Source organism: Catharus ustulatus, chromosome 6 (assembly GCF_009819885.2).
Source record: "Catharus ustulatus isolate bCatUst1 chromosome 6, bCatUst1.pri.v2, whole genome shotgun sequence".
NCBI classification, from domain to species: domain Eukaryota; kingdom Metazoa; phylum Chordata; class Aves; order Passeriformes; family Turdidae; genus Catharus; species Catharus ustulatus.
In genome coordinates this window covers 24,163,877-24,176,681 of record NC_046226.1, presented here as the reverse complement: position 1 = coordinate 24,176,681, position 12,805 = coordinate 24,163,877, and the positions used below count along the sequence as shown (strand labels likewise).

The window sequence follows — 12,805 nt, the reverse complement described above, 5'->3', positions numbered from 1 at the left end:
GTGGCTGACTGCATTGCAAATCTTTCCACTAAAGCATGTGCTTGTACATTTGTAGCTGGAAAAGTGTGTTGGCAGATTTGGCAAGTGTTTGACAGTTGGTGACCTCCTGCAAGAGGATGAGAGAATGAGCCTACCTGCATGGGCGAAAACATGTATGTCAGTCTGGTGTTACCCAGTGGCACAGAGGCTTCTGTTCCCAAGTTAACATTGTCTCACGTAAATCAGGTCACTTTGCTTAATTTCCTACTCAGATACTAAAGGTATTTCTCAGAATACTTGTGGCAGTACTTCTGTCAAATTTCATGCACTGCCTCCGCAGTGAAACCTACACTTGTGTACAGGATTCTCCTGTCACTTCATTGTTCGTACTGTTTTCTGCTTCTGTAGCTTATTTTTTCTACACTCCATTGTGGTGGGAAGTGATGTCATTGTGTAATAAAGGTGACCTTCATCCCAATTGCAAACAGCCAACTCTTACTGTGGAAAGACTCCTTTCGTTGTCTCATTTAGGACTCTTAATGGGTTGATTCAGCTTTGAGAATTTCAAGAGTATTGTGGAGTTGTTTTTAATGCTACTCATACGTACTGGCACGTTTTTTTTCTGTTTAGTTATGCTCCAATGTAAACCTTGGTTGCAATTACTCTTGGGCTACACAAAGCACTAAAAGTGTCAAGTCTTTCACCTTCCTTTCAGTGGGTAACACAACTTAGTAATAAACCTTTAGTCTTTCTGACTGCAAACCTAGGATAGCCTAATGCATTCTTCATAACAAATCATTAAGCTTGTTTTAACATAATTCAAGTTTATTTTACTTTCATTGCTAACATCTGTTAAGACTGTGTAAAGGATTTGATGGAGTAGAAATTAAAGTATAACAGTGTAAAACTGAGTCAAATGCAAAGATTGGCTGATGATTTGCTTTCTCAGTTAAGCTGTAGGCTCTAATACCAGACAGTGTTGTTCTGCTAAATGGACTTTAGCAGAGCCTGAGTTGCAGTAAAGCTAGGGAGGCATTTGTTTCCTTATTGCATGTGTGACATTTGTTGCATGTGTTTCCATTTATTTTTACTGAGAACAAGTGCATACGTAAAGAAGCCAAAGTGAGTGAAAACTGAAATGTGTGAGGCTCAACAGTTTTAAGTCTTGAATTTTCAAGCTTTATGAAAGGTTCCCATTCTTGTAGATTCTTGTCACCGATTTTCCTTTACACTCTAATCCATTGAATACTTTGTGTGTCATAATATACATAGGAAAATTATCTTTGGAAAATTTTAACCAAAAATTAGTTGTGGAATTTGAGCAGAAGCTGCTTAGGACTGTTTTTTCCTAATACTGTCTTTAGGTTATTTTCTCTTATGGACTTAGATAAATGAGAGAACAAGAAAAAAATCCAAGAGATGTGTTCACTAGAGTTAGGAAACTTGTGGTTTTGTCTCGGTTATATTGGATTTGGTTGTATCTCTGTACTGGAGTTTACTAGTCCCTGTTGAATTGGCTGACTCATTGAAAGTGGCTGTCCAAACCAGGACAAAACCCGCTGCTTTCCAGTCTCCTCTAGATGGCAGCATGAGGCCTCCCGCAGACATTTCAGTTACGGTTTGAAGCTGTTCCTCCCAAGATTGTTTTTTGTGACATATTTTCTCTTCAGAATGTGCACGGTCTTTTTTTATTGTATTTCCAAGTGTTTCATCAGCAGTGAGGTTGAGAGACAGTTCTACTTCAAAGTATTAGCAACTTACTTTTTCTTCCAACTCTTCTAGATCCCACCTCAAATCCTTCATATTTTCAAAGACTTTTATTTTCATCCAAGTTATTAATTATGTACTGTGCAGGACCAGGATGGTTCCTGCAGCACTCCATGAAATATGTATCTATTGAGTGACATTGCAGTCATGTTCTGAGATCTGTTATTGTTATACCCAGTTCACAACATACTTGACACCAGTTTTGCATTAGAATTCATTAGGCAAAGTGCTGTGGGACTGGGTACCTTTTGAAAAGTTTCTGTATTGAGGTACTACTGCAACATTAGCACTGAAATCTGAATAATTGAATTGGTATGATGTAATTAGATAAATAATTACTGAGTTACATGCCTCATTTCTTGAATTCATAGGAACTCTCTTACTATTTTGTCTGTATGAGTGGGCTTTCTTGACAAGTTTGAAACAGATGTATTGAACGTTTTGTCCATCTTGATGGGACATCTGGATGGCTTTCATCTAGGAACAGTTGAATACTGTTATATGAATTCCACATTTTTATTATCTACAATTCCAGCTGTCCCAAACTTTTTGGCCATGGACTTCTCATTTCCTCTTTTAGTTGCATGCTTTTCACAGATTTTCTTTTTCCGCAACTAACTCCCTCTCCTCTTTCTCCCATAGGGTTATCTTTACTTTCTGTAACCCTGGCTAGTTTGTTGAGTGCCCCATGGCTTCTATAAATCAATTTAATTTGTCAACATATACTTTAGCTTTTCCTTCCAGCTTGTTCTTCCACTTTCTTCCTGGCATGCTAGCAGGTGGGTTCTTGCTCAGAATATTCTTTGCAGAATATTCTTCCCTTCCTTAGCACAGGATTCATATCAAAGTATAGCTTTCCTTGAATGAAGCAGGATTTTCATAGCATGAACCATTTTAAAAAAAAAAAATTTTACTTTCCTCTTTAAGAAACAAGCTTAGGTCTTTTTTGTGTATTTGCTTTTTGTTAAAAAGTGATTCTAGAGTTCTCTAGAAGCTTCCAAGCTCAGGTCCTTGTATCAATAAAGCCTTTTAAAAATAAATAATTTTTCAGCACTTCTTCTGAGGTTTCAGCTTGTATTTCCTTGTCTGCTTTTTAAGCTCTGTAAAATTCTACCTCATCATTTTGCTTGTAGCTGCTTTTTTCTTTTTGCTTTGGTTCTTTTAGAATCACAGAAATATTTAGGCTGGAAAAGACCTCCAAGATCATGAAGTCAAACCTTCTCACATTACAGCTTCTGTTTTCCTTATTTTAATTAATTATTTTATTGGTTAGAATAATAATTTTTAGAAAGAACATTTTTAGTATTGAAAGTCCTGCTTTGTGTCCATTTTACTGTCCCTATCAATTGGGGTGTTTTAAGGGAGAAGGAATTGGGCTCAATGAATATATTGACTTTTAGTTGTTCATACAGTTAGGGTGACTTTGAGAGGCATAGCAGCTCTTCTGAATGTGAGCTGCTGCCACTCAGTGAGTCTCATTTCTAAGTTTGGGGGAAAAAAGATATATGAGCCCTGTTATGAACTTTTTTCCTCCCTTCTCTGTCACTTAATTTTTCTACTTGCAGGCTTTGCTTGGAGTGGAGTAGTGAGCACTGCAGAATGAGCAGTCCCCAGCTAATGTGGCAAGCAAGAGGGAAATAGTTCTTTTTTAGGAGCCCAGTCACAGACCCTGACTCAATGTTTGTAGCCCACAAAGCAGCAACTTTCAAAACACTTAATGTAAATAACTGGAAATTTAGATTGGAAGCTCTGTTTTTCCACTGTATGACCCATTGCACCTTTTGGAGCATCTGAGTCAAAGTTGACTTCAGAAGAATTTTGAAGTCTTGGTTTCATGATCGGGCAGCTCTGAGAAGTCCATGTGTTTAAAGATAGGCCCTGTCATCCTTTGGGATATGTGTATATAGAGAGATGTATCTGAGAATAAATACACAGAGAAAAATGTTTTTCTTATTAAAAACTAGAAGTTTGCTTTTTTCCGAACTTCAGAAAAAACTTATGTATAAAAGTAACAAATATGTAGGATTGGAGAATGGGAAAAGCACTCCATCACTGAAGGAATGTGGTTGTGCAGGGGCTCTTTGAAGGTCCTGCTATTGTTTCCCTGTGAATCTCTGATATTTTTCAGATAACACCTGCTATACTTGTTCAGAAGTCCTGAAATGTAAATATAGATGGCTGGTATCACAGCTATGTTTATAAAATCTCACTGATACCAGAGTGATCATCTGGCCACTGTGGTATCACAGTACACCTGCAGTGATACTGTCAGTATGAGACTTCCTGCAAATCCTGCTCCTCTTAAGCCTCAATATCTTTGTGAAGCTAATGGTGCCTTGATGCTGTGGGTGCCTTAAATATTGGAAAATGTGGGATAACTGACCAAACAGCTATGAATATAATTTATAATTTCCCTGTCAGTAATTTTGCTAGTTTAATCTCTTGTGTTAGATTAAATTTTTATTTGGAGTTGAAGGTAGTTTGTGATTTCTTGCTGTAAAATTAGGCATGACTGTATTATCCAATGTCAAATCCTCATACTTTTTCAAGAGCAATGAGACAGTTCCCAAACATGCTCAACCAAGTCTCCTTATTTATAGTTTCCCATGGTTTTGTGCACCCTGGCTTTCACTAGGTTCTAGCAACTTTGTTCCTATTTTCTTTGTAACTTGGATTTATTTTCCATATATGTTCAAGCATGTTTTAAAAAAAAGGTGCAGTGGAAGAGCTGTTTGATCAGGGGCTCCCAGATTAGACCTGGATGATCTGGGAGATTGCAAGTGAGCAGCAAAAGGTTGGTTGTCTTGTAGCCCCAGACTGATAAAGGAAAAACCAGTCCAAGTTTAGACAGTGATCATTTTCTTTAATATGAAGAATAAGTAAATGACTAGGGTTTTTTTGGCCTGGAGAAAAACAACTGATGTAGTATGTGAAAAAAGATCTGGTAAACATTAATGCAGAGAAAGTGTGAATAGGGAATGACTCCTCACTGTTTCTCGTAATATGGGAGGCAGAGAGAATAAAAGAGTGTGATGAGATAGATGTGAGGATATACTTGTGCGTTGAAGAGCAGAACACATCATCACTGGAGCTTCTGGACATGAAGTTTCTCACTCAATGAGAACAATGATTGGAGGATAAATCCTTGCAGGGTGTCTGACTGCTGAGAAGTCCCCAGTGGCTTGGACATCTTGGAGATGCAGAAAGCAGAGAGAGATTACCATGCAGGTACAGTGTGTGCCTCCCTGCACTTACACTCTTCTATAGATGTTTGCCATTGGCATGTCAATTAGAGTGGTGGGTTGGAAGGACCTTTTGTTTGACAATGGATATTTTTGTTTATTTATTTTAGTAATGTGCTAAACTGCCTGGTAGTTAAGCAACTACCAGAAATCTCTGAGGGTTCCCTGTAATGGAGAAACTCTTCCAGAAATAGCAAGAGATGGATGTGCTCATGAATGAGCACACTACTTCGCTCTTGAGTTAAGTTGTCCTTGGTTTTGAATTGTAGTCCTCTGCAACTTCAGCAGCCTCTGAAATTTCTAGAAAATCGTAAAGGAGACCTTCTGAATTCCAAGCTAGGTACAGTTCACCATATTTTCCTTAGATTGGTAGTCTTTGTTTTTTCATTTTTCATTTCAGATAAATGCTGTCTGTTGTGATCGCTTGCCTGCAAGTTCAGCTTTTTTTGTGGGTTTGGAGGGGCGGAGCAGTTCATCAGGATTTAACTGTAGCAGTTTTTGAACACACACCCTTAGTTCTGCCAGTGATCCTTGCAGGCTACTCTTGTCATTGAGTTTCGGATGGTATTTATTTTTTTTACCTCATTTTGATGCTGATCATAGGTAGAATATGTTTAAATTTGGCTTCATCTTTGGTGGATTCAATTTACCTGTTAAACTACAAGACAGGGCATTACAGTTACTACACTTGAACTTTGCCTATACAAAGTTGCTGAATTAGACTCAAAATAAGGGAAATTAGGGAAGATAATGTATTCTTTTACTGAAATATCTTTTTCCTTTTGTGTAATGGATTGGCTGGCCTAGATTGTCTCCATGTAGCATGAACATGCAGCCTTTTTAGGCTCCATTTTTGTACCCAAACAGGCTTCTATCAGTGATGTAATTTATCTGATAAAAATATTTTCTGATCATAACTACTAGTCCTGCCAACACAGAGGCTTTTTAAGCTCAGAAGCCTTACTTTACATTTGTGAACATGGTCTCACTTCTGCATTACAGTTGTCTGTTGCTCTTTCTGGTGTGTATGTACAGTTGTTTGCAGCAAAATGTTTCATTTTCTACATTTGTAGGAAACATAGTAACAGATGTGTAAGTAAAGGGTGCTTTAATATGTCATATGACATCTTCTGAAATCTCTGTTGGTCCATTTTAGTAAAAGCTGTGTGTCCACTCTCTGTAGTCTAGAGAGTTGCATGGAAAAGTGAATTGGACTCCTAGGATTTCTTACTAGTCAAAATAGGTTTTGGGACTGTGTAGAAGAGCAGATTCTTTCTATAACATAAACATTTCCCTATTTCCTTGGAGAAGTAAGACTATCTAAAGTGTTGTGGTGGAGCTGGAGAAGGAAACTGCCTTTTGGAGAGGCAGGAAGGAAATAGAGTGAAAGAGTAGCATGTGATTTGGATCTACATCCCACAGCAGTCTCATCCCACGGCAGTGGCAGTTATTATGGAGATATAACAGTGTTTTTACCATCTTGACTGCTGACAAAAGAGTGAGGATGATGCTCACTTTTTCTTTGTTAAAAGCTGGCATCTTCAGAAGTACTGTGCTTCCAGCACTTTGTGCCTGTATTAATCTGAAACATGATGGAAGAAAATGTGTTTTGGATCACCTACATTGTTCTAAATATGTTGGGCTTGTAAGAGAACAATGTCTGCCAAGTCTAGTGCTTGTTATGTTCTTAAACAAAATACACAGTTTGTTTACTTGCATGGTAAACTGTCTTGCGTAAAAAGAAGCAGTTTGAGATGTGTGTGCTTTGGTTATTTCTGCTCTGCTTGGAATTTTCTTTGTAACAACTGTGTTTTTTCTTGGTTAGTTTTCTGCATTCCCTGCCTTGCTGAGTGAATCTTCATCGTGTTTCAGTTTTGCTTCAAAGCATATTTCTCACTTATTTTGTTATTTAGTACTGTGTTTGGCAAAGACTTTATGTGAAACAATATACTTCATGTGCTTCAAAAGCTCAGAGACAGAGTTTTACATCTGCATGACAAAATTATGCTCTTTGAACATTGGATTTCTATGATACATAGTTAGCTTGAGGAGTTACTTTGCAGAGGTAGTAGACTTCTCCTATAGAATGTGTCTACATTTTGGATGGTTCAGTTTTGGGTTAGGACAGCTGAAATGGTTGGCTTAGTTTTTCACAGTAGGAAAAATATGGAGGCTGTTTTCAGTTTGCATTTATAGTAATTCTTGGGCTTCTTTGATTGTTTCAGAGAGGTGAAAAGAACACTTGAATTGTCTGTTAAGATGTTTATATGCCTTGTCACCACAATATCCAAGGTGCTGTGATTTCCATGTAGAACCTTGGCCTTTCTCCCGATTCTTTTTATACTCTCCTCCCACACTGTAGATCTACCACTTCATTTTAATGCACATCACTGTGGTAAGAGATACTCTGCATCTACAGAGAGGCAAGGAAATCACCTTTCCTTATACTGTTTGCTGGGTGGCTTATTTACAGGCAGGATTTTTCTGGGGCACCTCCCGTTGGGACAGCGAGACATCAGAATGCCAGCTTGAAATTGCCATTCATACATGATCTGTGAATTGGCTAATTCTGACATGTAGGTAGTTAAGAAATGATTACAGTCAGAGGAGTCATGACCTCAACTTTTCATCATCTCCATTGGCTTGTGCCCCAGTTTGGAAGTGAAGGAGGCATAGGAAGTTTTAATTGTACCTGTGTGATTTATCCCCAGTCAGCTCTTTAATTTCTTCTGGCTGTCTGAGGTTTCCGACACGCTGTAAATTTCTCCAACTTTTTCATTATCTGCAATTTCTTTATGACTCATGAATCGGAGTGGAGAGAGAGTGTGGATTTACAGCAGAGATAAACATGTCCATAAAGTCTGTATCTGTGTCAGTAATTGTACTGCTGTCAGTGACTGTCCTGTTTTACAGGTCTCTCTTGGGAGAGGAACATGCTTTGCTACCAGTGTCAGAGAAGTGTTCACTTTGATTTGCATTAACGTGCCAGGAGATTAGGTTGCAATAGTGAGGATGGAAACTGAATTTGGACCATGGCTGCTATTGTTTTTTTTTTAATAAATGGGTGCATATTTGAGTTGCCCTCTGTGCAGAAAAAAAAAAAAATTAAAAAAAGAAGAAGGTTCAGGTTATTCTTAAACATAAAATCAGGGAGAGACAGTATACTGATGATATCAGATGTGATTCTACCCATATGCATAAATAGTACATTCTTACCATAAAACAAATGCTGTGTCTAGGTAACTGTCATGTGTGGAAAGAAATACTGCATGGATCCTTAGGGTGTTCTCTGTCTGCTGGTAAAGCAGAATGAGTATTTCTGTAAGTTTCAAGAAATTCTCCATCTTTGCCTTCTTGTCTTTCCCGTACTCTTAGGGAAGGATGCTGTGGTGAACATTGATGCTGAGTACTAATGTATCATCATAGTCTCCAGGCATTGGTAATTCTGATTGCTGCAGAAGGAGGTGTATACTTGTGAAGTTTGAGAAAGGGAAAAAAAATCTCTAAGACTCTTATATATGTGTCAGAAGTTCAAACTTCTACAGTTTCTCTTTGCTTGTATTTTCTGTTTGATACCTGTTGTAGATACTTGTCTGTGTGGAATCTTCTGTTGTTAGATTCTACAGTTTGGATTTGATCTTTTTGTCTGTGACTTAATAATTTTTTTCACAATAAGGCAATTATTTTACCACAGAATTATTTTCAAATATCCAAAAGGACTGTAAAACCCTACATTTCCATTATGTCAGGTATTCATTGAGATTCCCAAATGCAGCTGATTGCATTTTTCTAATTCTGATGGACACGTCTTACCAAAGGGAGATTATCATAAATAATGTACACTCAGTGATTGTGTAGATAGCTTTAAAATGTGGTTAGGTGTAGAAGTGTTAGAAATGCTAAAATGACACCTGCCATTGCATGGTTAATTCTGGAGTCTGAAGTTAGAAGTACAATGGGGAGTTTTTCCAGTGGTAGACAGCATCCCATCTAGTTCTGATAACTGAGTTTCCAAAGCAGTGTATGTAAGGATCACATGTTGAGTGGCCCAAAAGCTGGCAAGTAACTGCTGTTGAACTGGATGATGCTCAATGCAACAGCTAAATTTTAAATAAAAGCTGAGTTGATGAGATGCTTTTTACCTGATCTTTCTTGAATTTTTTTTTTTCCTTTTCTCTTCTCCTCCTCACCTTTTCTACATGCCCATACCTAGTTTGTGAGTCTGATTTTGTTAAAATGGAGGTTACCTCTGAAAGGTATTTCAGCCAGGATGCTTTACTTTCTTTATTAAAACAAGACAAAAGCAACATATCTGCCTTCACCAAAATGAAACCCAGGACATCAACTACCAGCAAACAAGAAGAACAAAATAAAAACACCAAGCCAATAAATAAAACACCACAAAACATTTCTTATACCATGGTATTTATGTCTAAGGATGTCTCTTCTGAAAGTTCCCTTTGTCTCTTATAGTTTGTTCAATAGTAGGAAGAAGTTCTACAGTGGTTTAGTCTGTTCTGGAAAAGACTTTTTTAATTTATGTTGATAGAGTGAAGGTTGATATAGATTCTTGCTGTGGTTAAGAAAAGGGAGCCTTTTTTATGTTAGCAGGGAAAAAGAGAAAGAAATCTGATTTATCTGAAAACTAACTGACCAAACTGCTCTGAAGACTAGAAATCAGTCATCTGATTCATCACCCTTAAATTCTGCAGGATTTTTGGTATGATACTCAAAGCACCAATTTCTGCTTTGCGAAGCCATCTGGAATATTAGCACTGGTCAGTCAAGTAGTGGAACACATTGAGCAGTCACCAGTTCTGCATTCTCTGTTTTTGGAGGTTTTCTAGACCTGACTCAATAAAGCTTTAAGCAGCATGATCTGACCTCGTAATCAACCTTACTTTGACCAGGAGACCTTCTGAGCCCTTGTAACCCTGATCATGCAGTGACTCCATGTTTCTGTGATGTAAGATCTTCTGGAACTAGAAGTGCGTTTGAATCCCGCATTCCCCACAGCACCAAACAGTTCAGCTTATGAGCTTTTATGCAGGTGCAGCTTTATGATCTGCCTCTGTGGGAGCAGCTGATTAGGAACAGAAAACCTCAGAATTCCTTTATCACAGTGATGGATTTTAGATTTTAGGGGGATGATGAATGGACTTTGAAATACTTCCATCAACAGAGCTGATTACAAGTCTGTGCAGCGTGGGCTGCAGAGACCATTTTTGTGCATAGGGAGATACAGTTCATTCAGTACAATTCTTTAGGCAGAGTAGGAGAATGGTCCTCAGGATACACAGAGTTTCTTGTGTGTCTTGGCTGAAATGAGCAGTGAAACCACCCTCATCTGTCTAGACAAGTAGAGGGTCAATGGGGCTTGACTGAAGAGCTTTTAGCTAAAAAAGTAAAGGAATGGGGCTGTCACATTAAAGCATTTCTACCTGCCACATGCTTGGCACCGAAAGAAACATGACTACAAACAAAATGTTCTTACATTATACTGTCAGAAGCCTATTTTTTGCTACTCTCATTCTGACAGGATAACTTGTAGACTACTGTCAGTGGAGGAATTGAGGATGGGGAAAAGTTTGATCAAACATAAGGTTATGTGCATTTTTCCATTATCATTTAAAAACACAAAAATGCCAAACAAATCTCAGGAGTCATTCTAGCAGGGACTCTCAAACGTTTACAACTGGTCTGTATTTATTATTTAAACATCTTTTGCTGTCTATGCCTTTATTCGATTAAAACTTTCCACTTCTTCTGTGCTACTAGAACATTTACTCTGTGTTAGCAGCTATTGGAAAGATTATTCCTGTGCCATCTCTGTCTGAAATGTTCTCCTGTAACTTTTGGCTTCTGGCAGGAATGAAGAGGGAATTTTCTTCCACTGTATGGCTTGGTGGACCTATTTGTAGAGCAGCCGCTAATCCTAGTGAAAAATGTCACTAGAATGTGACTTTGGAGGCTTGGCTCAGTTTCTGGTCCTACCCCTCTTCTGCTTGGTTCATTTATTTGCTTTCTTACATGTCCCTTCCTATCTCCCTAAGGTGGAGTTCATGTTAACTTGGTTTTGGAAAGCATTGAAAAAATAATGAATTTTAAAAAACAGCATATAAAGTATTTATTGTTAAGTATCCTTTGCTGCTGTTTGTTGTTTCCCCCTGCTTGCTGCTATTATATCCTGCAGGAGGGTATCATTAGAATATTGTGTCAGTCATCAGAAGTAAAATGAGATTATGATAATAAAACAGATCCCAGTATCAAGTGCTACTTCCCCCCAAGCAGGGTAACCAAGAAATGCGAGGCTATTCTCAGCCATTTGTAGACATTATATATGAAAAAGGATTTCTATTTGCAAGCAGCATAAAGGTTAGAAATTATTAGTCTGTATCCATTCTAATGCTAGATACTATTTACCTGTTTCATTTGCTGTATTCCTCTTCAGTTTCCTCCATTTTGGATCCAGCGATAATGCATACAAAGCTATGTGAAAATTTGCCAAGCATTTTGTCACTTTATTGAGTGGTTTCAGTCGTTCTGAGCATGAAGTCTTCTGTAAGATCAATAGTGAACTTGCCACCTTACCTCTTGCATCTGCAGTAAATGCAGCTTTGAACATCCCGTCTGTATAATGTTGCTAGACCAAGTCTGATAGTATCTGTCTCTTATTGCCTCATTAACTTGCGAGTATTAGAACAAGACAAAAATGCCCTGAAGCCTCTTATCTGATGATTGTTGTAACCTTCTGAGTGCCATTAGTTTAAGTTTGCAATCAGATGCTTCCCCTGAGTATAAGGAGTGCTGATTAAACCTGAAGTGTCCCCAGAGGCTTTTACAGCTGTCATGGGGGCGGTGGCTGCCCCTGTCCAAAAGGAAAAGGGGGGCTGGAGGTCCCGGTTGGGGGGGCACTCTGCAGACATCCACGTGGCTGCCCCAGCTGTTCCGCTTTGCCTAATGAATTGTTTTACAAGGAGAGGCTGGATATTGTCATCACAAGCTGCCTTCCCCAGGGACTGAAGCCAGCCTGATAATGACTAATGTTAGTGATAGTAATTGAAGTGTGATGGCTCTCCAGGGACTTTGACACATGCAGAGCTGTCAGGCACTTGTGGCTGGTACAGTCCCGTGAATACCTCAGAAATGCTTTTTAATTGCTTGACTTTCATAACTAGTTCTCATACATATCCTGCAGAAATACACATTTTAAGGGGATGGGGAGAAGGAGCTGAGGACTGTGCTATGACCCTAAGTGCACACATGTAGTTACTGTCCTGACATGTTTCCAGTGAGGATGGCTGGGTGTTCTTGCTCCCCTTAGTCTTGGTGGGGACCTGCTCGGTGTCTGCACGGGCATGTACAACAGATTACACCTGAATGTACCTTTTCTTTCATGTCTAAGCCTTCTTGATGCACAAAGATTGTACTTGATTCTTAAAGAAAACAATAATTGTTATTCAAGAATAACAAAGGATTGCTGCTGTTAATAGCATGGAAGCAATGACAGCTATTTACATTTTCTTAGGCATTGAAAACATAATGTAAGACAGAATTAAAATCTTGTCTCTACAGGAAGGTTTTGCTGAGGCTTTTTGAGTTCTAGCTGGGGATCGAAAAAGGAAGCTTGATGCTGTTGCCAGCAGAGTAGACGTACTGCCTCTTCTCATCATATTCATTGCAAGTTTGTTCTTCACCTCCCCCTTCCAGTGAAGTGTTGGCTCTTAGAAATTTATTTTGGTAGTAAAACATTACTTTATACTTGCCCATGAAAGCATGTTTGAAGGCTGTTTGTGGATTCTTTAAAGTGTCCAAGA

At 38.5% G+C, this 12,805-nt stretch overlaps 1 protein-coding gene across 3 annotated transcripts in view; it reads left to right on the top strand.

The window, feature by feature from the left end:
* The window catches only part of LIN52 (lin-52 DREAM MuvB core complex component), a 40,876-nt gene that overhangs the window by 2,029 nt on the left and 26,042 nt on the right, over positions 1-12,805 (top strand). The window contains exon 6 of one of the 3 annotated variants that reach the window (XM_033062688.1): positions 56-399. The exons of the other annotated variants lie outside the window; for them this stretch is intronic. Coding sequence (XP_032918579.1) covers positions 56-102 — 47 coding nt within the window. The 3' untranslated portion in view covers positions 103-399. Of the gene's footprint in view, positions 1-55; positions 400-12,805 lie in introns of those variants that run through there. 3 annotated transcript variants of the gene reach the window in all.